Source organism: Syngnathus typhle, linkage group LG9, assembly GCF_033458585.1.
Source record: "Syngnathus typhle isolate RoL2023-S1 ecotype Sweden linkage group LG9, RoL_Styp_1.0, whole genome shotgun sequence".
NCBI lineage: Eukaryota > Metazoa > Chordata > Actinopteri > Syngnathiformes > Syngnathidae > Syngnathus > Syngnathus typhle.
In genome coordinates, this window is record NC_083746.1 from 8658149 (window position 1) to 8679106 (window position 20958).

The 20958-nt window shown below is 39.9% G+C and overlaps 4 protein-coding genes across 5 annotated transcripts in view; 1 reads left to right on the top strand and 3 right to left on the bottom strand.

The window, feature by feature from the left end:
* Positions 1-107: 107 nt before the first annotated feature.
* Positions 108-1330, bottom strand: LOC133160196 (claudin-14-like). The gene is made up of 2 exons (XM_061287842.1): positions 1097-1330; positions 108-988 (listed from the first exon to the last, which is right to left on the bottom strand). The coding sequence occupies exons 1-2, from the start codon at positions 1328-1330 to the stop codon at positions 479-481; spliced, it is 744 nt and encodes a 247-aa protein (XP_061143826.1). The 3' UTR covers positions 108-478.
* A 190-nt stretch (positions 1331-1520) lies between these two features.
* LOC133160197 (ADP-ribosylation factor-like protein 6) lies at positions 1521-10256 on the bottom strand. 2 transcript variants are annotated; one of them, XM_061287843.1, is made up of 9 exons: positions 9426-10256; positions 9266-9316; positions 9126-9187; positions 8952-9020; positions 8782-8876; positions 8593-8722; positions 7173-7228; positions 2502-2573; positions 1521-1661 (listed from the first exon to the last, which is right to left on the bottom strand). In XM_061287843.1, the coding sequence occupies exons 1-9, from the start codon at positions 9546-9548 to the stop codon at positions 1588-1590; spliced, it is 732 nt and encodes a 243-aa protein (XP_061143827.1). In that variant the 5' UTR covers positions 9549-10256; the 3' UTR covers positions 1521-1587. The 2 variants fall into 2 exon arrangements, with proteins under 2 accessions (XP_061143827.1, XP_061143829.1); XM_061287845.1 differs by lacking the exons at positions 1521-1661; positions 2502-2573 and adding exons at positions 6735-6871; positions 7068-7080.
* Positions 3336-6240, top strand: LOC133160195 (F-box only protein 47-like). Its single transcript, XM_061287841.1, has 11 exons — positions 3336-3401; positions 3629-3785; positions 3963-4124; positions 4346-4422; positions 4485-4559; positions 4631-4742; positions 5076-5249; positions 5313-5462; positions 5545-5687; positions 5778-5937; positions 6013-6240. Exons 2-11 carry the CDS (start codon positions 3635-3637, stop codon positions 6111-6113), a joined length of 1305 nt encoding a protein of 434 aa, XP_061143825.1. The 5' UTR covers positions 3336-3401; positions 3629-3634; the 3' UTR covers positions 6114-6240.
* Positions 10257-10383: 127 nt separating the features above from the next.
* epha6 (eph receptor A6) overlaps positions 10384-20958 on the bottom strand; it is a 68057-nt gene continuing 57482 nt past the window's right edge. The window contains exons 8-17 of the mRNA XM_061287759.1: positions 19628-19736; positions 17523-17593; positions 16557-16682; positions 15837-16022; positions 14896-14957; positions 14196-14405; positions 13972-14121; positions 12874-13067; positions 12309-12458; positions 10384-12189 (exon numbers count right to left, since the gene is read on the bottom strand). Of these exons, the coding sequence (XP_061143743.1) occupies positions 12075-12189; positions 12309-12458; positions 12874-13067; positions 13972-14121; positions 14196-14405; positions 14896-14957; positions 15837-16022; positions 16557-16682; positions 17523-17593; positions 19628-19736 (1373 nt within the window). The 3' untranslated portion in view covers positions 10384-12074. The remainder of the gene's footprint in view (positions 12190-12308; positions 12459-12873; positions 13068-13971; positions 14122-14195; positions 14406-14895; positions 14958-15836; positions 16023-16556; positions 16683-17522; positions 17594-19627; positions 19737-20958) is intronic.

The window sequence follows — 20958 nt, forward strand, 5'->3', positions numbered from 1 at the left end:
ATACGTGTATATATATATATATATATATATATATATATATATATATATATATATATATATATAGACAGATATAATTATGCAAATGATACAAATGATATCCAGTCACTTTATGGTCCATTGATGTGGTGCCACCCAAACAAATCATACTTGATTGATTTTCTTGATTTTACCGAGGTACAAATTATTTCTAAAACTAACACTATTATCGAGTATGTATTTGCATTGTCATTCGGGTAGTATTCCAATATAAATTCGACAAAAAGTGATCTTTTGTAACCGTACTGTACTGTTAAAGCGGCCTTAGCTGTTGCCACTGTTTCCATCTACTAATAAATGTCGCCCTCTTGTGGTACTCTTTCCACATTGCAGTGTGATGGATTCCTGTGTGAGGTCAGAAAAGTTCACTTGACTGTCTTGGCATATGGTATTTCAGTTCCACGCATCGCTCAGGTGTTAAGAGAACATTTCCGCACAGACTTTAGACATAATTATTCAGTCTGTAGCCACTGTTGGAGGCCGACCAAAGCGAGGATGCGCGATTGCCCTTCAAGGCCTCTGGAGGATTATACGGAGGAGCCGGCGGGTAGCTGTTGTTGATGTACGGAGGAGGAGGAGCCGAAGACCGACCCCTGTGCATTTGGGGACGTCTCTGCGACCGCTCACCTCTGCTGCTCCAACACAGTACCAGTCCTCCGCACAAACTGAGACAGCTCGACGCGTAACCAAGATACACCGCCAGGCCGATCTCGTACTTCATGCCGTTGTGAGGGAAGGGATCATAGAAATCGACGATGATGTCATTAGTGGTCCAGGACACTGTGGTCAAGCAGAGTAAACCGGCACAGAGAAAACATATCCCTCCGCTCATGACCAGGGGGGGCTTGATTAATGAGCCGTGGGCAAAGTAGGTGCACTTCATCCCCATCACAGAAACCACAATCGCCAGGATGGAGGTGACACAGGAGAGCACCATGAGTGCACGGGCAGCCTAATGAGGAGGAGGAAAGACATTTTACGCAACATGATTCTTTTCACCTCGCTTCTAATGACGAAATATACGTACAAGTTTGAAAAGTGTGCATATGCACCACAGTACCTGCATGTCCTGCGGCAACGCCAATAAAGATCTGTACAGCTCACACTGATAAATGCCCGTGCTGTGCCAGACACATTCCATCCACAGGCCTTTCATGTAAGCGGTGGCCGTGATGATGTTCGAACCGACGTAGGCTGAGCTGCGCCAGTGTGGGAGCACAGTGGCGGCTACAGTTCCCACGAACCCCAGCAGGCTCAAGAAGAAACCGAGGAGCTGAACTGCAGTGCTGGCCATGTTCGACTCACTTGGCAAGATTCCCAAACTGCAAAAGTTCCACGCGTAGTTTCCAATCCAAAGTGCATAGTAAATATTAAATCTTAAATTGTTACATTTATCAGATCTAAAATACATAAGCTGTACGGACTTTGAGGTACCTTCAATAACAAACGCATTCTTGAGTCCCATAGGCAGCAGATGTGGTTGACTCTTCCAGTTAAGGGCACTGCGAATTCCAGCGAGCTTACATTTTGTCACGGACTCTGAGCAATTCCTCAAGTGCGAAGTGAAGAAGCTGAAACTATTCCGACATCAGTCTTTGCTGAGTGGCAGGTGTCTGCATCTGTAACTAATGAGAGCAGCGTTCAGTTGAAAGTTTCTCCCAGGAGGGCACGCCGTGCTGGTCTATTTGCCGACATCCTCGCCGCCCCTCAGGAGGGAAGAAATTAAACATTGACAGAAACCAGCCAAGCTTGGAGTACTGTACTGATATAAACCACTAACTTTGAAAATGCTCACACTATAAAATCTCTCTTATGACCTCTGCAATAAACTGACCAAGAGAACAATTTCTGATGTGCTGTGACATGAGCTCACCTTGCACGTTCTTGCTTTGGGTATTTAACAGCAGCTCAACTCTTTTGATTTAGTTAAGCATTTACTTCTTTTGTGCTGCGTGTTTTGAATAAAAGGCCAAGGGAAATAAAGGCCTTGAGAAATGACTCGGCTGTTTCACAACAATGGCAATCTCTGTTTAGCCCTTGCCAGCTTTTGGTTAGCGATTTTATTACGCAAATACCAAATGTGTTGCTTTGGTTGCAGTTTTTTATCTGTTGTATGACAATTAAATCATAACTTGGATACATATGGCACCAGCTTGAAGAGTTTAACTGAACAGCTATAGAAAAAAATGTGGGGAATCTGAACAAATGAGATGTCGACCAACATTCTGGAACAGACTAAGTTCAACCGTGAACGTTGATTTACTATCATGACTGAAATTACACAAGATGGTACAAAAGGCTGTGAATGAATGACTGCTGTAAAAACACACCTGAATATTCACCTCATGGCAAAAACTGCATGAGAGGTCTACCCATGGTCACAGGGGCATAGATTTAGCCGAAAAGCCAAATATGTGACTATTAAAAACACAGGTGAGCTTGACACATGTCAATCTGGTACATACGTAGAGCTTGGCCTCCATCAGAAGCTGTTCTCTCATCTCCTGTTAAGAACATCGCTGCCCTTTGTGGTCCACCTGCAACCAAAGGACACAACAACAACGAGGCATGATTTTCCCAGCTTTTCCCACTGCAAATGCTCAATTCTGGTGTGATGATCCTCTGCAAAGCGTGCCTGTGGTGTGGGAGACGCCATTTAAATGTGGAACACCTAATAGTCTTAGTTGGACGAAATAATCCTGTGATTAGCAGCTGAGTGTAGCTGTGCAATGTGCTCCACGATAACATAATACATTTGGGTGTCCATTTATACTTTGTCTTGCGTGACACACATCTTTGCAGACTTGCTGTGTAAGAAACTCAAGGACACCTCTTCTTACAGAAATTGTGTACGACTTTTGGTACCTTAGTTGGAAGGTCATGGTTCAGGGTTGACACTTAATTCACATTTTTGGTTCCAGTAACTGTACAGTAAGGTGCCCCAAAACATTTGTCCAACCAAAATGTGTCACACTTAAAACATGTAATATGGAATATAGTAATAAACATTATGATGATTATTATTATTACTGTTAATTATTATTATATTATATTATATTATATTATATTATATTATATTATATTATATTATATTATATTATATTATATTATATTATATTATATTATATTATATTATATTATATTATATTATATTATATTATATATTTAGTGGAACTTAGAGAGTAAAGTGTTTATTTACTTGTTTTTATTTTTATTTATTTATACCAAAGTAATTTAATAGGCGTTATTTCTACAGGCAAATCCATTTCGTGTAATGTGTACAACAATAAATTAGGACATTGAACGTCTCGCGCTACTGCCGACTGTCATTACACTAAAAGCTCTCGTTCAAGTTCAATAAGTTGGTGAGTTTACTATTTTTTATGTATAAAAATTACTTTGGCGTATTTCTATTACAGGTGTGTAATATATATATACTGTATTTATTTACACGGTATATAAAAGAGTGGACATATAGCGCATTTACTTAGTGATACTTATAGCTAGCCAACTAGCTAGCAAACTACTATTCCCAGTGTATTTACAGACCAGAAAATAATGGCAGATTGTGTACATGTTTGACATTTTACAGTCAATAATGCCGAGAGTAAAAGCAAGAAGGTACAGTCGGCCGAGTTGGAATTACCGTCAGGTCGCCGTCAAGACTCGCAGTCAGATGATGGACAGCAGAAACCTCTTCCAAAAACTTCCATTAGAGGTTTTTCATCTGATTCTAGACAAGCTCTCTGGTAAGGTACAGCTGTGAGCTCCCATTTAAATGTATTGCTTGATTAAAATACACTTCTTGTAATGTTTGACAAAATATAACACATTGTATTGCTCGTGTATTGAATGCAAACAATCAATGGTTTGGATTTGTTATTACTTTTCACTCACTAACAAACTTTTTGACAAACATTTTCCAGTGCTGGAGTTGAGTGTGTTCAGCTTAGCTTCCAAGAACATGAATGGGTATGTGATGGACTACATAAGCACCATGACATTGAGGGGCAAAACCATGCACCAAAACCTTCATAAGACCTATTGCCCTGAGCAGGAATGTTTCGGTAAACATTTCAGAGACCTAGGTAAGCAGTTGTATGGACTTAAATGTGATGTTTGTTTTTACATTAGCTTCATGACAGAGAACGGCTAAAAGTACTGAAACAGTTGGACACATTTAAAAAGGGAAAGTTCACTTGTGTAGGTAATATTGTACTTAAAGGTCGTACTGAAATAAAATTTTATTTGAAACCTGATATCCCCAACTATTTGTAACTATATTAGTATTGTTGTCTTGTTTTCTTAGGTATATTGTTCAAACGGTGCACCATGTTACTACCTACAAAGGAGAGGCTGAAATGTATCCTGCAAAAGTTTTCACAGGTAAAAAACTAGGTCAAAAAACTTGATGATGTATAATGTGCACAGATTTACATGGTTTTCAGGTTCCTTGTTTCTTGTGGGAGACTTGCTCAGCACCGAATTGCATTGGTTTATCCAGATATGGAACTTTTCTGCAGGTGAATTGTCGAATGATGAATGCAAATGGAAAAAAAAAATGCTACACATTTTCTATTGATTTCTTTCACAGACCATAATTGCAGGGTGGGATGAGATTGAGTGCCAAAGAGTGTTCCACTTCCTGTGTGAAGTCACCAATTTGCTGAATAAAATCGAGACAGTCACTACTATCAGGAAACCTGGTAAGGGTCTCTCAGAGAAGTCTTGTAGAAAGTCTTCCAGTAAAGTGCTTGGAGGCTTTTACAGCTTCAATTGGGTGAGTCACTATAATTTCTTCCAAGAGTCGAGTAATTGCGATCTGGGATCTAATTCGCTGAGAAGATATTGTAAGCCTCATGTAGAGTTCATCTTGAACTCCAAATAGCACTTGTACAAACAAATATACTCTTTCAATTTAACCTTAGTGGGAATCAATTTGAGTTAAGGCCTTTTTTTGTTCAAAAGCATTTCAATATTGTTGAATTGCTTCTTTGTTCCACCAACATCGCCCATTCCCATTTTCTCTGTTTATGCAGGCCTGAAATGCTATGAAGAGCTGGAGCTCCGCTACTTCTGTCGCAAGGTTTTGTTAGACTTGTCTATGAACCAGTCAGACTGTCAATTTTGGCTCCTGCAACTCCTGAAGCCCTGGCCCATGGTCAGCCAGGCACACTTACTCTTAATCCTCTATGGGCCACAGCTATCTGAAGGTGAGATAACTCTCATTTTGCTGGTAAGACAGTCGGTGGGCAGCGTTTCACTGTTCCTTGCAGGCCCCATCATTTGGCAGGATCTGGTGGAACGGGAGCTGCCTCAGGATGCTCTGTGGGAGCTGGCCAGCAGCCTTCTTTTGCTCTTCAACAAACCCAAACTGAAAGACTGGACTATGCAAACAACTCTAGCAATCTTTGAGGAGATCGTTGGTAACAACATCCGAGTGGCATGAACGACGTGTCCACGTGCACTGAATAAATAGAATGAGTTGATTTAGTTCTCCATTTGCAGCCATTCCTCAGCCATGGCACGTGGAGAACGTTGCCCGTCTCTTGGTGGTGTGTGGCAATAACTTCTGCTACACCGTCTTGGCAAGCAGGGCCCAATCTGGATTTATCAGAGACATTGCCAAACTGATTGTCTACATTATTCTGGTAGCTACTGCTGTAACTTCTGACATCTAGTGGGAAAATCTAACAGCTCTTAACACGTAATATATATTTTTTTGCATTTGTAATATGTAGGTGTGTGAAAAGGATGGCTATGAAATAGGCTGGGTGGTACATTTGGTACAGCAGCTTCACAAAAGCCTCGGCTCAGAAGTCCAAAGGATCGCCTTCGTCCACCATCTCGAGAACACGTTCTCAGAGATTATCGTTGATTTACTTTACATGTATGATGAGGGTAAGTTGAGTCAGTGTGACCTTTCTTTAAATGACACCCCATCAAAAATCCATTAACTCTTTCTTCTGTTTCCAGGAAACCGTCTTGACAACGGCAACTTTTTCACAGCTACGTTTCTCCTTCTGGAGGCCAGTGCTCGATTCCATGCAAAAATCCTCCATTTGTTGCTTAAATAGGAATGATGCAAACTGAGTATTACACAAAGCCAGATATTTTGTGTAGGTTACATTCCAAGGGTGAATTTGTTTCTTGGCTTGAAGGTTATATTTCAAAAGTATTTAATATTTATTATTAAAGAAAATATTTATTGACGCTGTTATTTATTTGCATTGACTCGCTATTTAATTCAGGGTGTTATGCAGTTTGTTCATGTGTTGAACAATATATATGAGGTTCATATTGGACTATTGTTCTTATAGTCCTTGTTTGCCACACAGATGTGGTCTGAAAGTTTGAAATTCAAAGCTGTTTTGTGAAAGGACCTAGTACATGGGAAAAAAAATGAATGTAATCTTAAAAATACATTAGCAGGCTTTTATTGTTTTTCCCTTCATCAACAATATTGTGCGTAAAGAAAAATATGTAAAAATGCATGAATTAAAAAGGTTATTTTTGTAAATACTAAGATGGTACTGATATTGTTGTTGTATTATAAGAGTCTTTGGTGTCATTTTTTTATTTGATACATACTATAACATGTTTACGTTTGACAAGCGGTACAGAAAATTGATGGATGGATTTTTAAAAAAATGCTGACGTCAGCCTAAGCAAAATTCTTTTGTACAAATTATACTGTTCACTGAAAATTGTCATGGCATGAATTGAAAACGTTGCAAGAGCTGCATCACTATAATTCCAAATTAAAGGTTGAGTATCCAACTGTCCGTCTCAATAGGTATTTCATTCATTCACTTGGTCATGGTTTTGATATGACCTGGTTAAAGATAAAAAAAAACATGTTAAGCTTTTTGAAAACCTTCTTTCTAATTAAAATGTACAAACTGAATGGGAAAATAAACAAATAATATCCCACTATGGTATATATAGTTATTTTTGTCTTTACTGTCAAATCACACAACACAAAACTATTAAAACAATCACATAACATACAAAATCATGATTATACTTACTGTGCAATTTGTTCTACCAGTACGGAAAAAGAAAATACAAGTCTAAATAAGAATAGTTGCCAGGACACACTGAAATGAACAAACATAATTGTGCACACGCGTTACCTTGGAGCCATTCCATCCCCTCCTGCAGGCCATCTCCTTCGATAGCATTGCTAGCACTGAGAGACGAAAAGAACAGGTTGAGGATTTAATCACCTCATAGTGCACGTTAACATTCACAACTTGAGCATTTAAACCAAGCTCTTCATCCATCTGCCTTCCATCTGTCTAATGCAGGGGTCCCCAAACTTTTTCCTGTGAGGGCCACATAACCTTTCCCTTCTCTGATGGCGGGCCGGTGGCAGTTTGTAACAGAAAAAGTGTGACGATCGTAGGGGAGCTTAAAAAATTATTGTTTTCCAGAAAGCCACACATAACCAAATAACGGTTATTTAATAACCCTTACCAGGTTCTTTACAGAAAAAAAGTCAGGAAACAAATAATAACACTATTAATGAAATAAATAATAACTAAACCCTCTCTGAGTTCTTCACAGAAAAAACAGGAAATAAATAATAACTAAATAACTCTCTCTGGGTTCTTCATAGAAAAAAAACCATGGAACATTAACTTTCTGTTGTGCCATGCACAATCTTAACAGATAAAAGTTCAGCTCAGTTGTCAGAGCAGAACCTCTCTGACACATATGAGCAGTCTCTTAAAGTTCTTGTGTTCCTTCCTTATAATCCTTTTGTAGGTTCCAGTAGGCTTGTAGACACTTTTTAGTTTTTAGTTTGATAGTGCGTCATAGTCTGGAGTAAAATTTGTTGTGGCAATTCTTAGGCGAGATCCGAGGTGTTGGTCAGTTTACCTCGATCTGTGACGGGTAGATGTTGACGTTCATGTGGCTGAACGTCACGTCGCGTACGTCGAGCCAAATTGGCAACTCTTTTAAACGCTCGGCACTGTGTTCACCCTGCTTTACTTGGGCGACATTTTAACGGAAGGATTCCAGGGGAAGGTTTGTGGGTGGCTTTTGCGCAAAACTGCATCTGAAAGCTCAGCGCGCAAATTACAAGAATGCTGTCGTCACAGCCCACGCTCTAAATTCGGGACTGATACAAATAGAGCGCGAGTGCGCCATGTCCGTACACGCACTTGTGAGTGTGCACCGAGCTTTCTGACACGGCTTCCGGTAGTAAATGCGCAGGCGAGCTTCCCCATCTACTGGGGAAACCCAGTCATTGCAGGCAAAATGAGCAAAAAAAAAAAAAAAAAAAAAAAGTTTAATAATACAATTTATTCAGGGTTGGCGGGCCGGATTAATCGGTCCCGCGGGCCGTATCCGGCCCGCGGGCCGTAGTTTGGTGACCCCTGGTCTAATGAGTAAACAAGGTGACAAACAAACATGTAGAAAAGAGTCACCCGGGTTCAAGTCTATGCTGCTGCCGCTGCCACTTAAATTCAACTAGATTGCTCAAGCGTGTTTCCTTTAAAAACATGAATCTAATAATCATGAGCGGCATTAAAAGTGAACTATTACCAGATGTGCCAAGGTTTGTCTTTGATATTCTCCAAACACAACATCTGGGAAACCTTGACAGACGACATGGCGTCACGGAGATCCATCTTGTTTGCGAAGAATAACACGGGTACTTTTTTGCTGCAAATATCTGCGTGGTAAGATGGTGAAAATTAGTTAAAGCACGCAGGTGGGATCTTTTAACCATACCTCCGTGGTTGAGAAGGGTATCGAGCTCCTCTTTGGCAACAACCATTCTCAATTTGTCACTGCTATCTATAACAAAAATGATGGCGTGGCTTTCTCTGAAAAAGAAACGAGTACGGACTTTATCAATATTTTGTCATGATTCTAAGAAATTAACAAGGCTGTGTGCGTACTTATAATAGTGCTCCCACAGATTTCTGTATTTGCTTTGGCCAGACATGTCGAATACTGTGAAGGAAAGGCTGCTCGTGCAGAGAAAGACAGTACAAGAGCGAGAAAACATACAATCGAAATCATACAGAAATTATAGTTATAAAAAAAGAATTCTTATGCATTCAAAACTGTACCTTGAACTCTTGAACTTTTCAATGTTGAAGCCAATTGTTGGAACTATGTCTTGTCCCGGTGTCTGTATTCACACACAAAACAGAAAAGTAATGACAAGTATGTCAACATGGAAATATAATTTAAGTATGAAGGGCTTTACCTGACTAACATGTTTCCACTCTTCTGATAATGGCCCTAAGAAATTCGAACGCTGAAAACAAGCAATCAATGAACAACTGCAAAAAAATTGCACTATAGAGCTAACCTTTGCCCCTGTCCCTTTTAGTTCCAAAAAGTTCTAATCAGTAACGAATACTTACATTAGCTGGTTTCAATTGGTTGATGATGGTAGTTTTGCCGCTGTTGTCCAGTCCCAAACATAAAACATTGACTTCCTTCTTCTTCAGGCCCAGCCAGCCTGACAGTTTATCCAGCAGCCCCATTTAACCCAATTGAAGCTACACTTTTGAAATACTCCACATCACCCCATTAATGATCTGATTATAATGGAAAAAATAATAATCGCAACCTGAGGCGAACATACACGTTTTGGAGTGAATACTACAACATGCTGAGATGCTTCCTGTGCATCCCAGCTTGCAAGAGCTAATCCTATTAGAACGAATTAAGATCTGCAAGCCACTCGGTGACCTGATCATGGTGGTGCGCATCTTCCCAGGCCTTTCTTCCTGATGAATTTGATTCATTAGTGTAATGCGATGGCCTGCTTGACAACAGCCCCAACAACAACAGCTGCCGCCATTGATCTTTAGCCTGGTTTGCTCTGAATCAAGACCTCTTAGACCGTCCCGTTTAATTTATATCGAAATAGTATTGCCAACCCAAGGCTAGGATTTGTTATGAAGGATTTGAACTTTTCAAGGGATCAACTTTGGAGATGTTCGGTGGTGTAACAGCTCCATCTCTTGGCTGACTGGCACTAGGGTATTCTTTTTAATCACCGAAGTCAATAAACAGTAGTGATGTACAAATAAGTCTGATTGAAGCACTTGAGACATTTTCTGACTCCTCTAGAAGGCATTTGTGGTTTTTAGATGGAGTGGATGAAATAAATGGAATACATTTCCATTGCAGTGGCCAAGACGACCACAAATGCTTCATGAAGCTTCATTTGCCCATCACTAATTTAAAGTACCGACAACAATATATTAAAAAAATCAATAACTTTTCTTCAACTTGTTTTCATCTACCATAAAAAAAAAAAAACAGCCAAACTGCAGAGCTTTTCAGATTTATTTTGCAAATAAATATCCGCAGTTAACTGCCTCTTACAGTGTGCAAGATCTACAACATCTCTTTGGAAATTATAAAAAAATAAAATACAAGAATTGTAATCATTAGTATACTTGTACTTTGTACAAAAGAACGTTCTAACATTGCTCAGCAGTAGAACATGCTTAACAAACAGCATCTGATATTTTCCGTTTGACTGTCGAAGGGTTTGTCCCAGTGAGAGTGTGTCTCATGTACTGTGTAACTGAAGCTCACTCTTATCTATAATCTATAACTTCATTGAAGGGATAAATCCTCGGATGCCACTGAAACATATTTGCTAAAATGTGAAGAGACTGTAAGGCATACATGTGTGAGCATGGGACCGTTGCTAGTCAGACAAGATCAACGAAGATGCTGCTGTTAACGTTCGTGCGCTCTCTGCTAACTTAATTTTGAAAAGCTGCCAGTTTCTCTGATTTTCGCGATCCCCACCAAAAAGGCTTCTTTATATTCATATTTAATAGTTATATTCTATACCACCGCCTGTTTACCGGAATGAAGATAAATAATTTCAATGGTAAACATCTGACGACGTGACATCAACTACTGCGGATCCAAAAGTTTTCATTTCAGACTACTTTTATGTACACTTGGTTACCCTACTGCCACGAATTCCACAACCTTTACATGATCACAAAGTAAGCACACAGTGGCTGCCATTAATCCCACGTGTGCAAATAAATATCTTTAACTAAAAGTATTTCTCATAATTCTGAAGAACCATAAAAGTCTATGTTGTGTATATATATATATTTGTTAATAGGAAATAATATACTTTATTTATGAGTTATGTGAACATTCTTTTGTTAAGACAGCGGTGAGCCACATTGCAAATCATTTTGACTTTTTCATGCGAAGGCAACCGGTCCAGTTTAGCGAGCCGGCCGGATACGTGGCACTAAAATCAGTCTGGAGGCTCCCATTGCACAATTTGTCATCTCTTTTGCGAGACACTGAGGTGATTATTGCTAATCTGATATAAATAAATACCATTTGAAATAAGATTCAGATTCACGTTGACATATAGATCTGCACACATATATAATAGAAGGTCATGATAATAATTACTGATTAGCTTTCTATACATTTTAACATTCAAGAAATCTCCTTGACTCGCTTCTCACCACTTCAAGTATTAGTGTACTCGACTCTCTGGAGAGAAAGTCAAGTAATGCACATTACTTTGTGATAACTGATCATATTACAAAATGAAAAGTGGTGAGGCTATTTTTTTTTTTTTATGCTGAGGGTAGAAACATATTTTGCACACCGAGGAGCAGCTACATGACCAAGAAAAGAAAAATCCAAAGATTCAGTAGATTATGTCCATAAATCTACATATCTAAGATTATTTACCTTCACACAGAAAATACCGCAGCTGTAACAAGGCATTACATTCCTCTAAGTGACGGCTCGGGCCAAACTACTGGACGGTCAAAAAATAGTCTGGCCAGACCAGGTATACCGGGTAAGGGGTGTGTAGTAGAAAAAGAGTCCGGTCCATAACTACCAGCCTGGGAGGGCAGTCTGACAAGTCCAATGACGTCCTTCCTACAGAGCGTCTAAGGGAATAAGACTCAGGCACAGGCTGTGAAGTGTCTCTCTGTCAGTCTAGACTTTCTCGCCATCTGCTCCGTCCACGTGTCCGTCCCAGGCCGTGTGAAAGGACGACCTCATACGTGGAAGCCTTTCTCCTGTTCGTGTAGTAGCTGCAAATGGAGGGTCTGTACGCTGCTGATGATCCGCCGCTGGTGGCCGATCAGATCCACCCCGATGCGCCTCACATCTCTAGGGGTAGAAGTAACGAGGCACCGTCATAGACCCATTTTTGAGAAACTTTTTATAATTAACTACAGTTGAAGCACAGCTAACAATTCCCAACATAACATTTTGTCTTGGTTACTCACTCGATATTCATCCTGGCAACAGAATCCAACGTGTTGTAGCCCGTTGCCATGAAGTTGCTTTTGTACTGACTCATTTTGATGGAGTCCAGCCAGTCACCAATAGAGATGAACAGTGGGTAGTCCATTTCCTCCACGGGAGACTCCGGTAGACTGACATAATCAGAAACATACTGCGATCAGATACAGACAGCCTTTTTATCAGCATCTTGGATTTGGAACATAATTAATTTCCCAGCGTGACAGATTTCATCGCTCAGAAACGTGCTCTGGGAGTCTCACTGTTAAGATTCTTGGAATCATATTATCATCATAGTCCATCCACAAGGTACAATCTCAACTAATGTACCAAACTAATTATTGGACCCTTTGGTAACCGATTGCCCCTTTACTCAATGTAAACAAAATGCTCCGTCAGTTGCCAAGGTTACACAATAATAATAATAATAATAATAATAATAATAATAATAATAATAATAATAATAATAATAATAATAATAATAATAATAATAATAATAATAATAATAATAATAACAACACATAACACAAGCCATTTGAGAGTACCTACCTCTGAAAGTCTTCCACCAGCGGCAATAAACTACTGGGATTGCGAATGAGTTTATCCAAGAAGGAGACGACGTCTGCAAATCTGGGCCGATGACTTCTTTCTGTTTGCCAGCAGTGCAGCATCAGTTGGTGGAGTGCCACAGGGCAGCCCATTGGTGCAGGAAGCCGATAGCCCTCCTCGATAGACAGAATCACCTGGGCAGAGCCAAAGGATTACATATATTGTAATACAATTTAAATTAAACAGTTACAATTGCAATTCAGCTTGTTTTTAGAGAAAAGCTAGTAGTGTATGTACATAGTGTATATGTACCCAGAAAATTGATTTTCAGACTATATTTGCAGTGTATAAGAGGAGATTTGATAAGAGCATGACCTGGAGAAGATGGACAAGCTGATTCTGCAGGTTGCACTTTGAAGCAATTCTCAAACAACACAAATCCTCCCTGAACTCTACGGCCAGTAAGGCGTGTGTGTGTGTGTGTGTGTATACTGTAAGCGAATGCATGTGTGTGTGTGTGAGAGGGACTACGGGGATTATGTGTGCAACTTTCACATTCATCTGCGTGAGTGATGGATATGCTTCCAAGGCCTTTCCGATCCCTCACCACAGCTCCCGAATCAGCGGGTCACTCAGGTACACTGAAGCCACAGCTTTAAACTTCCCCTCAACTGGATCAAAGTCTGATATATCTTTGACCTTTACACTTTCTCTTCAGCTGACAGTTCACGACAGACGCTTGGTGAATATCTCATGGTCTATTTTTTGCCGCCCACCTTCCTCAAGCTGTGCCAGCAATATTTAATGAGAGAGAACTAATGGGAAATTTGTGGAAAATTGCTCTCTGAAGACACACACACATACAATCTTAAACGGTCATCAAGTGAAGTGTCAGCATATTTTTAACTTCCATCCATCCATTTTCTAGACCATTCGTCCTCTTTAGGGTCAAATGAGAGGCAAGGTACACCTTAGACTGATCCTGCCAATTGCACTCGACACAAAAAGGCCACAATTTGACCTGAGTCCCGGAATGGACCTTTCATACAATAATTATCTCGTGTTTTTAGTAAGAACCACAAACAAGAGGCTACTTACGTCCTGATTAGACATCTCCCAATATGGCCGCTCCCCATAGGACATCACTTCCCACATGACAATGCCATAACTCCACGCATCACTAGCTGAGGAGAACTTTCGGTATGAGATAGCTTCTGGAGCGGTCCATCGGATTGGGATCTTTCCACCCTGCTTTCACAAACAAATATAAATGAACGCACACTCAAACCAATTCAATTGTGCACACGACAGTTTTGGTGTACCGTGGTGGTGTACGCAGCCTCGGGATCGTCCTCCAGGATTCGGGACAGACCAAAATCGGACACTTTACACACCAGGTTGCTGTTGACCAAGATGTTTCGAGCTGCCAGGTCTCGATGAACGTAGCCCATGTCTGACAGGTACATCATTCCTGAGGCGATGCCACGCAGCATGCCAACCAACTGGATGACAGTGAAGTGACCATCGTGTTGCTGACAGGGAAAGGAGAGAAGACACAGAAGTGAACAAATGGCAAATGAGAAAAAAAATACATTACTTAATGTAGAGTAAAATTAGACTATTTGCCACATTGTGCTTCATTTTAGCTACGTTGGCTTAATACAGAGATGAACAAGAGTGGCACTCAACAGACATCTGCCAGGATAGAAATCTACAAAACATTAGCATAGTAGCATAATGGGCATGTCACTTTTGAAAATTTTTGTAGAACAACAACCTGGTTCTCTCATTGGGACAGGATTGGCAATATTTACTTATAGTAAAAAAAAAAAAAAAGGCACATTTTGGAGTGGGGCAAACATATCCATTGTGAACAAACAAATAAAAGAATTTTACTTGCAAATAAACCAGTCTGCTAACTGTTAAAAGCAATAAATATGAAATATTAAATCTTTTGATTGACAAAATGCATTAGTGTGACATTACGAGTACACACACAAGCTCTCGCAATAAAACACGTACCCTCAGAAATGAGTCCAGTGATCCATTTTCCATATACTCCACCACAATCATCACAGGCCTGCCTGCAAACGCACAAGCGCAAAATACTCTTCATCTTTAATTTTGCAAAGTTCCAAAAATAAGTTAAGAGTCCACCTGTGAAGGAATAGCAAACATTGAATCTGTGTTGTCAACTTTGGCTCAGCAGACTAATTAGCAGGATCTGGACCATAGAAGTTCTGCAATATAGTTCATGAGCGCCCCAAAAAAAAAAAAAGACAACAAATGCACCTGTTTACTGCCGTGTAATGTGTCACCCCTTATTTCAGTGCAGGTATGTCTGTCAGTCACAGCACAATACTCGCCATAATTAGTCTCCAAAGAACAACACCAGATGGAGGGACTGAACGATGGAGGGAGGACGTGAGACAGACAGATGGAAAAAGGGATACTTTCATAAAAGGCTTTGGCAGATGAATCATACAGCCAAGCACAAATTGCGCCTGAGTGTAAGACATTTTTAATGGTGAGGGTCAAAAGGTCTCCAAGGCAGGAACATATTTATATTCAGAAAGTGGTCTCAGTTTATACAGCCTGTGTAAAAACAACCATATGTTGTGCAGGGTGAGCCCCGTAAAACAGAGGTCCTTAACAAGTCAACGCTTCTTGCATACACACACTCACTTTGCATGCATAATACTTGCCCCTCTGTAAAAATGACACTTGGCCGTACACACTCGCGCGTGCATCAGGGGATAATCAAGGTATAATGTTCACATTACATTAACAGACTTGCAGACAACACATGGATATAAATGTCAGGACCAGAACAAAACAACATACAGATGATTTAACTGTCGTGTAAAAATAGTCTGCACAGATTTCAGTGATTCATTGTCTTCACAACTGATGATTTTGAGCTGGTAACAGAAAATGAAATGATGATATCATCAATTTCTTACTTTTTGTGACGACACCCTCCAGCCTGATGATGTTGGGGTGATCAAACTGCCCCATGATGGAAGCCTCGCGTAGGAAATCCCGCCTCTGACGCTCCACATAGCCACCTTTCAGTGTCTTTATTGCCACAGCAATCTCCTTCTTGCCTGGTGTTCTCAGACGGCCGCTGCACACCTCTCCAAACTCACCTGGAGTGATACAATTGAACTTAATTCTTATGAAAATTATCCTTCATTAATACAGCTATAAATTGGTTTATCTATAGGCAGAACAATATAAATTATCTTTCATTAAATGAACGAGGGGAACTTAATTTAGCTTTGTATTCACTTGTGGTGTTTCATGTGTTTTTATCCTCCAATATAAAAATGTAAGACTAGTCTCGGTAAAGGTGGGGAAACAATATAGGCGTTAATCACGTTCCAGTACCAAAAGATACATTTTAGCTCCACCTGGGGGCAGTGTTGCAGTTTCCATTTAGCTGAATGATTGACTCACAGTAGCTCAAGTTATGTCTCTTTCCCCCAAAATAAAGACATACTTTATTTTTTGCTGTAAATCTTGAATGCCACATTTACTTGTGTGCACAAAAAAATAGAATTGCAAATCTTATGGGCCATGTGGGGATTCTTAATAATTATGTGTACTAGAAGATCATCACTGACAGACCAAATGTGATTCAAGAATAAGATACGAGAGCAAGAGTGTGCATGTTTGCATACCGGCTCCGATCACTCTCTCGATACGGATCCGACATGGGTCGATCTCCTTGGTAAACTCATGGACGGCCTGCGCGGGGTCTTCGTAAGTGTCGGGATCCACATAGGTCTTAATCCCAGGGTAAGGAACTGCAGAGTTTGAATGACAAAAAGTAGTATGAAGCTCTTTAATATGTTGATCAAGTTGAAGGGTGAAATTAATTAAACAGAGATGATCATCATTCAAAAAATTGTAATTAAACTCCTGAGTGCATTTAATTAAAAATAGAAACTACTACTCCATAGTGGGGGAAAAAAAATTAATCACATTGAAAATCTCTCCAGGAAAGCAGACAGATGATCCTTGCTAAATTATCATCAGATAAAATCTCGAAACATCTTGAGTGCATTACTGAACTTTAATAACCCGTTAAGCCTTGTTTAATACAAGCCTCCATGGTGTATGAGTGTCCTTGAGCAAGTCACTAAATCTTTAGCAGAGCCTGACTGCCTGCAGGAGGGAAGCCAGACACAAGCTGCGCTGCGCCTCAGGTGATCGATACAGTATCACGAAAAACAATAGCTATCAGTTGTCTCTGATGCATGAAGCAACAACCGTAAACCCCTTGGGACGTCATCCTCTCACAAAGCTACACTCCATTTCGAGTACTGACAATAGACACAGGTTCACGACTATACCTTCGCTGGTCGCTTTATTAGGTACAACTTCAGCACCATTTAGTTTGAATTAAAGACATGTACTCGGATATGTCATTTTTGCTGCAAAAGCTCTCATGTGTTGTGTCAGGGACTCTCAACACTTCACTTTTTTTGTTCAAAGCATTTGTCATTGACCTTTACTTCAGTGACATTCTGACGCGATTCACTAGCGATTAAAAAAAAAAAAAAACTCACAATAACATTGCCAAGACATAGTTCTATATACTTTATGAAGACTGTCCAACTAAATGAGTTTGTTGATTTATCTACCGTGTCCGGTCTGATAATCGGCCCTCCTCTTATCCTCGGAGGTCATCTTGGCCTTGATGTACCACTGACACCTGCAAAACACAAACATGAAATGAAGTTCAAGCGTTCCAATTTAGCTTTTTGCTCACAGTGTAAGATTAAAGATAAAAACTAGCAAGCTAAATTCACAGTGACAGAACAACTCCATTGAGAAATGTCTGAATGGATGAATATTTCCCAAAAAGTAGAAATCCATTTGTGATTGGTTACTTTTATCACGTGAAGGAGTGACGACGCAGTGTGAAGGGTGTAAGATGACCGCTTTAAGCATTCTTGGTGAAGAGCTACAGTGTCACAGCTGCAATCAAGTGTGTCCGTGCATTTTTTTAACATAATCCGGGTGACCAGATTAGAAGCGGTGTCAGGAGTGCTCGGAGCCACAGGTTGCCAGCGTGTGCTTTGACTGAGTTAAGTCTGTGGGGTCCCGGACACTGATGGACAGCGGCGATAACATGGCAGGTGACACAGACAAGAAGAATAAGAAGGCGATTTGGAAAGTCGTCGTTGACCTCTGTTGATGGGGTCAAGCTGTTCATTAAAGAAATGGCGGCATACACCGTTATCAGTGCTTTCCAGTCCTTTCCTCTGATCCCCTTTATCCGCCTGCTTCGCTCTCTCCCTGACTGGCTTTCATGTCCGGGCCGCACACGCCGCCACGGACATGAATACTTGTTATGAGAAGAGATTTTTTTTTTTTGTGGGACACACTCACATTTGCATAAGCACTCGAAAACAGGAACTTCAATTAAAGCACTTTGCCCAGAGCGCTAATCAAAGCATAACAGCGAATCAAACCACTCCTCTCTTGCCTCAACATCCCAAACAGTCACGTCATCAGAGCAGAGGTCACCCGAGAATTTAAGACGAAAATGACGTCCTGGTATCTATTCAAGGACAGAGTGTACAGAAAAAAAGCTTCCGCCCGCTCGTTGTATCACGCACAGCGGCAAATTCGAATTTCAGGAAGCTTTTAGAATAGTAAGGTCCACCTCCTCTCATGTCAGTTCCTCTTATGTCCTCCCTTGCAAAGCCTGCCTTCCACAAGAGCCTCATGAAAGCTCTAAGGGTTCGCAAGCTGCTCAAGTACATTAAAAAAGCACCCAAAGTCCGTCCTACTCAGGGCGAGAGGACTACATATTGTGATCAAGTGGTTTGTTGCTCAGTATGTGCTTGTGTAATGAGGAGGAAAAAGACAAGCCGGCAAAGCATGAAAAAAAACCCGGCTTTCAGGAAATCCCTCATCAAGCCTAAAACATCTCTTTTTGTGAAGTGATGGACTGATTTCACTATCAATATTAAGATAGTTACTATTACTATCATAGTGACAGTGGGCTATGAAGTAAATCTCCTTGCATATGACACTAGTAAAGACTGTGCAGTCAACCATGGTTATGCAATCTGTTCATGTCAATAAAGAAATCATCTGCCACACATTAAACTGGTGGAGTCAGAGTTCACCCTTGCAATAAAAAAGTGCACCTCAGACAGGATACACGGCTAGGTGGGAATTTTTGACTGATAACTTTGTATGTGCGGTGAGTCACTGTGCACAGCTAGAATAAACATTATTGTCATTGATTGATGATGTCATCATTTCATAAAAGTGCCACAAAAATATTTATAGTTGTTAAAGCAGAAAGGTCAAGGGCTATCAAAAAATGGAAATTTGATAGAAAGAAAACTCGTGGTTTTATTTCCAACCAGTAAAATCTGCATAAATTCAAAAGTTATTTGTATGTTAGCCTCCGCCAACAACCAAGGCATATACATATTTTAATTCTTTTTAGGTTAGCATTACCATGACCCTATCCAAGTGGACAACAATGTGTATGTATGATTTGTGCAAAAAGACACTCTTATGAAACTCATTTTAGATTCTAAAGTGGAGCAAAGATATTCTAATGTTGACATAAAATTAGTATGCATGAGTTTTTACCAGAGCTCATGTTTTGGGATGTTAGCATTTTGATGCAAAAGAAAGGATTTATCACAATTCCCTAGTCTTAAAAAAAAGCACTGCCGATATGGTGCACAAATAGAAGTCAGGGGCAGTAAAGTCATCTTACCTTCCCGTAATGAGGAGGAAGAGGGTGAGGATGACGAGAAGGGTAAAGCCACCCACCGCCGCCGTAACGATGACCAAAACCTGACCTTGGTCGGAGACCAGATCTGATGCTAGAGATGACATATTTTAGGTTAGGAAGGAAAGTAGGAAATATATACGACAGGTAAAATAAAGATGCAGGTGAATAGAGGAAATGGAATACTGGGCAGGATGACAGGGAGGGAGAGAGAGAAAAAAATACATCATCAAAAATACAGCAATGAAAATGAATCATAGATCTTTTCCCTGAAGGTGCCATAAATAGATCACGTCGTTTCTCCATATAGAGACGTTTGAACAGTTCTTTGTGATGCAAAAAGCTTTCCATCAGCCTTGTTACTGCAATGATTCGTAGGCCTGCCTGATTCTGGTTAATTAATATTATTCATTCATTAAATTGTGATTTAGTCCATAATCATTTGGTTAAATTGGAGCCATTTGATATTCATGATTTTCCCCATTTTCTGTGTCTTGTCACGCGGCTGACATAGGCCAGATAATTGAAAGATGATTGGTATTACCCAACTTATTTCGATCATATTTCATGCTTAATGAATATGAATTGCAGATCGGGGTGCTTGGTCACACACCACTTGAGAGAAGTCCATGTGAATTTTTTTCAAAGTATCTGTATGAGTGCATGTTAAACAAAGATATTTAGCACTTCAAGATTGATGTTGATAACAACTATTTAAGTTCTAAATCGCGTCTTAGTCTCACAGTGGGGAATATAAATTTCCGTATTTTTTGTGCGTGTGCATAATACAATGCTCTGATTTGCTGGTATCTTTTATTTTTAGAATGAATACACCAGAGACAGGAAAGAACTTTTTTTTTAAATATACATCATATATATATTAAATATCATGTTGGGATGAAAGTTTGCTTTTTTTGTTTTTACAATGTGAACATTTTTCTATATTTATGTATTCTATATTTTCCTATACTTCACTGCATCAAGTTCCCTCTATTTTTTCATTTTAAATCTGCATAATATCTTGATCATAGCACAACAGTATCATGATTTTTCTATATTTCACTGCAACAATGTTCCCTCTACATTCTTTTTTTTTCTTTTTAAATCTGCATAATTCCTAAAATCATAGTACAACAGTATCATGAGTGAGTGTAACAGGTGTAAACCTGGAGTCAAAACTGCAATCTTTTCATTACCTGACAGCCACTCTCCCCCCCTACTCAGCCAGTCTGCCCTATTACAGCCATTACTGACCACTCCGAGGGAGACTAAGTGCCCACGGCACGCTACTGTCACCGCTTCACATATTCTTCACA

Coding starts and splice junctions, on each gene's coding strand:
- LOC133160196 (XM_061287842.1), bottom strand. CDS start 1,330: ATGGCCAGCACTGCAGTTCAGCTCCTCGGTTTCTTCTTGAGCCTGCTG. Junction 989..1,096: donor CGTTGCCGCAGGACATGCAG/GTACTGTGGTGC, acceptor CCTCCTCATTAG/GCTGCCCGTGCACTCATGGT.
- LOC133160195 (XM_061287841.1), top strand. CDS start 3,635: ATGCCGAGAGTAAAAGCAAGAAGGTACAGTCGGCCGAGTTGGAATTAC. Junction 4,560..4,630: donor GATATGGAACTTTTCTGCAG/GTGAATTGTCGA, acceptor TTTCTTTCACAG/ACCATAATTGCAGGGTGGGA. Junction 4,743..5,075: donor CACTACTATCAGGAAACCTG/GTAAGGGTCTCT, acceptor CTGTTTATGCAG/GCCTGAAATGCTATGAAGAG.
- LOC133160197 (XM_061287843.1), bottom strand. CDS start 9,548: ATGGGGCTGCTGGATAAACTGTCAGGCTGGCTGGGCCTGAAGAAGAAG. Junction 9,188..9,265: donor AGTGGAAACATGTTAGTCAG/GTAAAGCCCTTC, acceptor GTGTGAATACAG/ACACCGGGACAAGACATAGT. Junction 2,574..7,172: donor GGGGATGGAATGGCTCCAAG/GTAACGCGTGTG, acceptor CTTTGGTTGCAG/GTGGACCACAAAGGGCAGCG.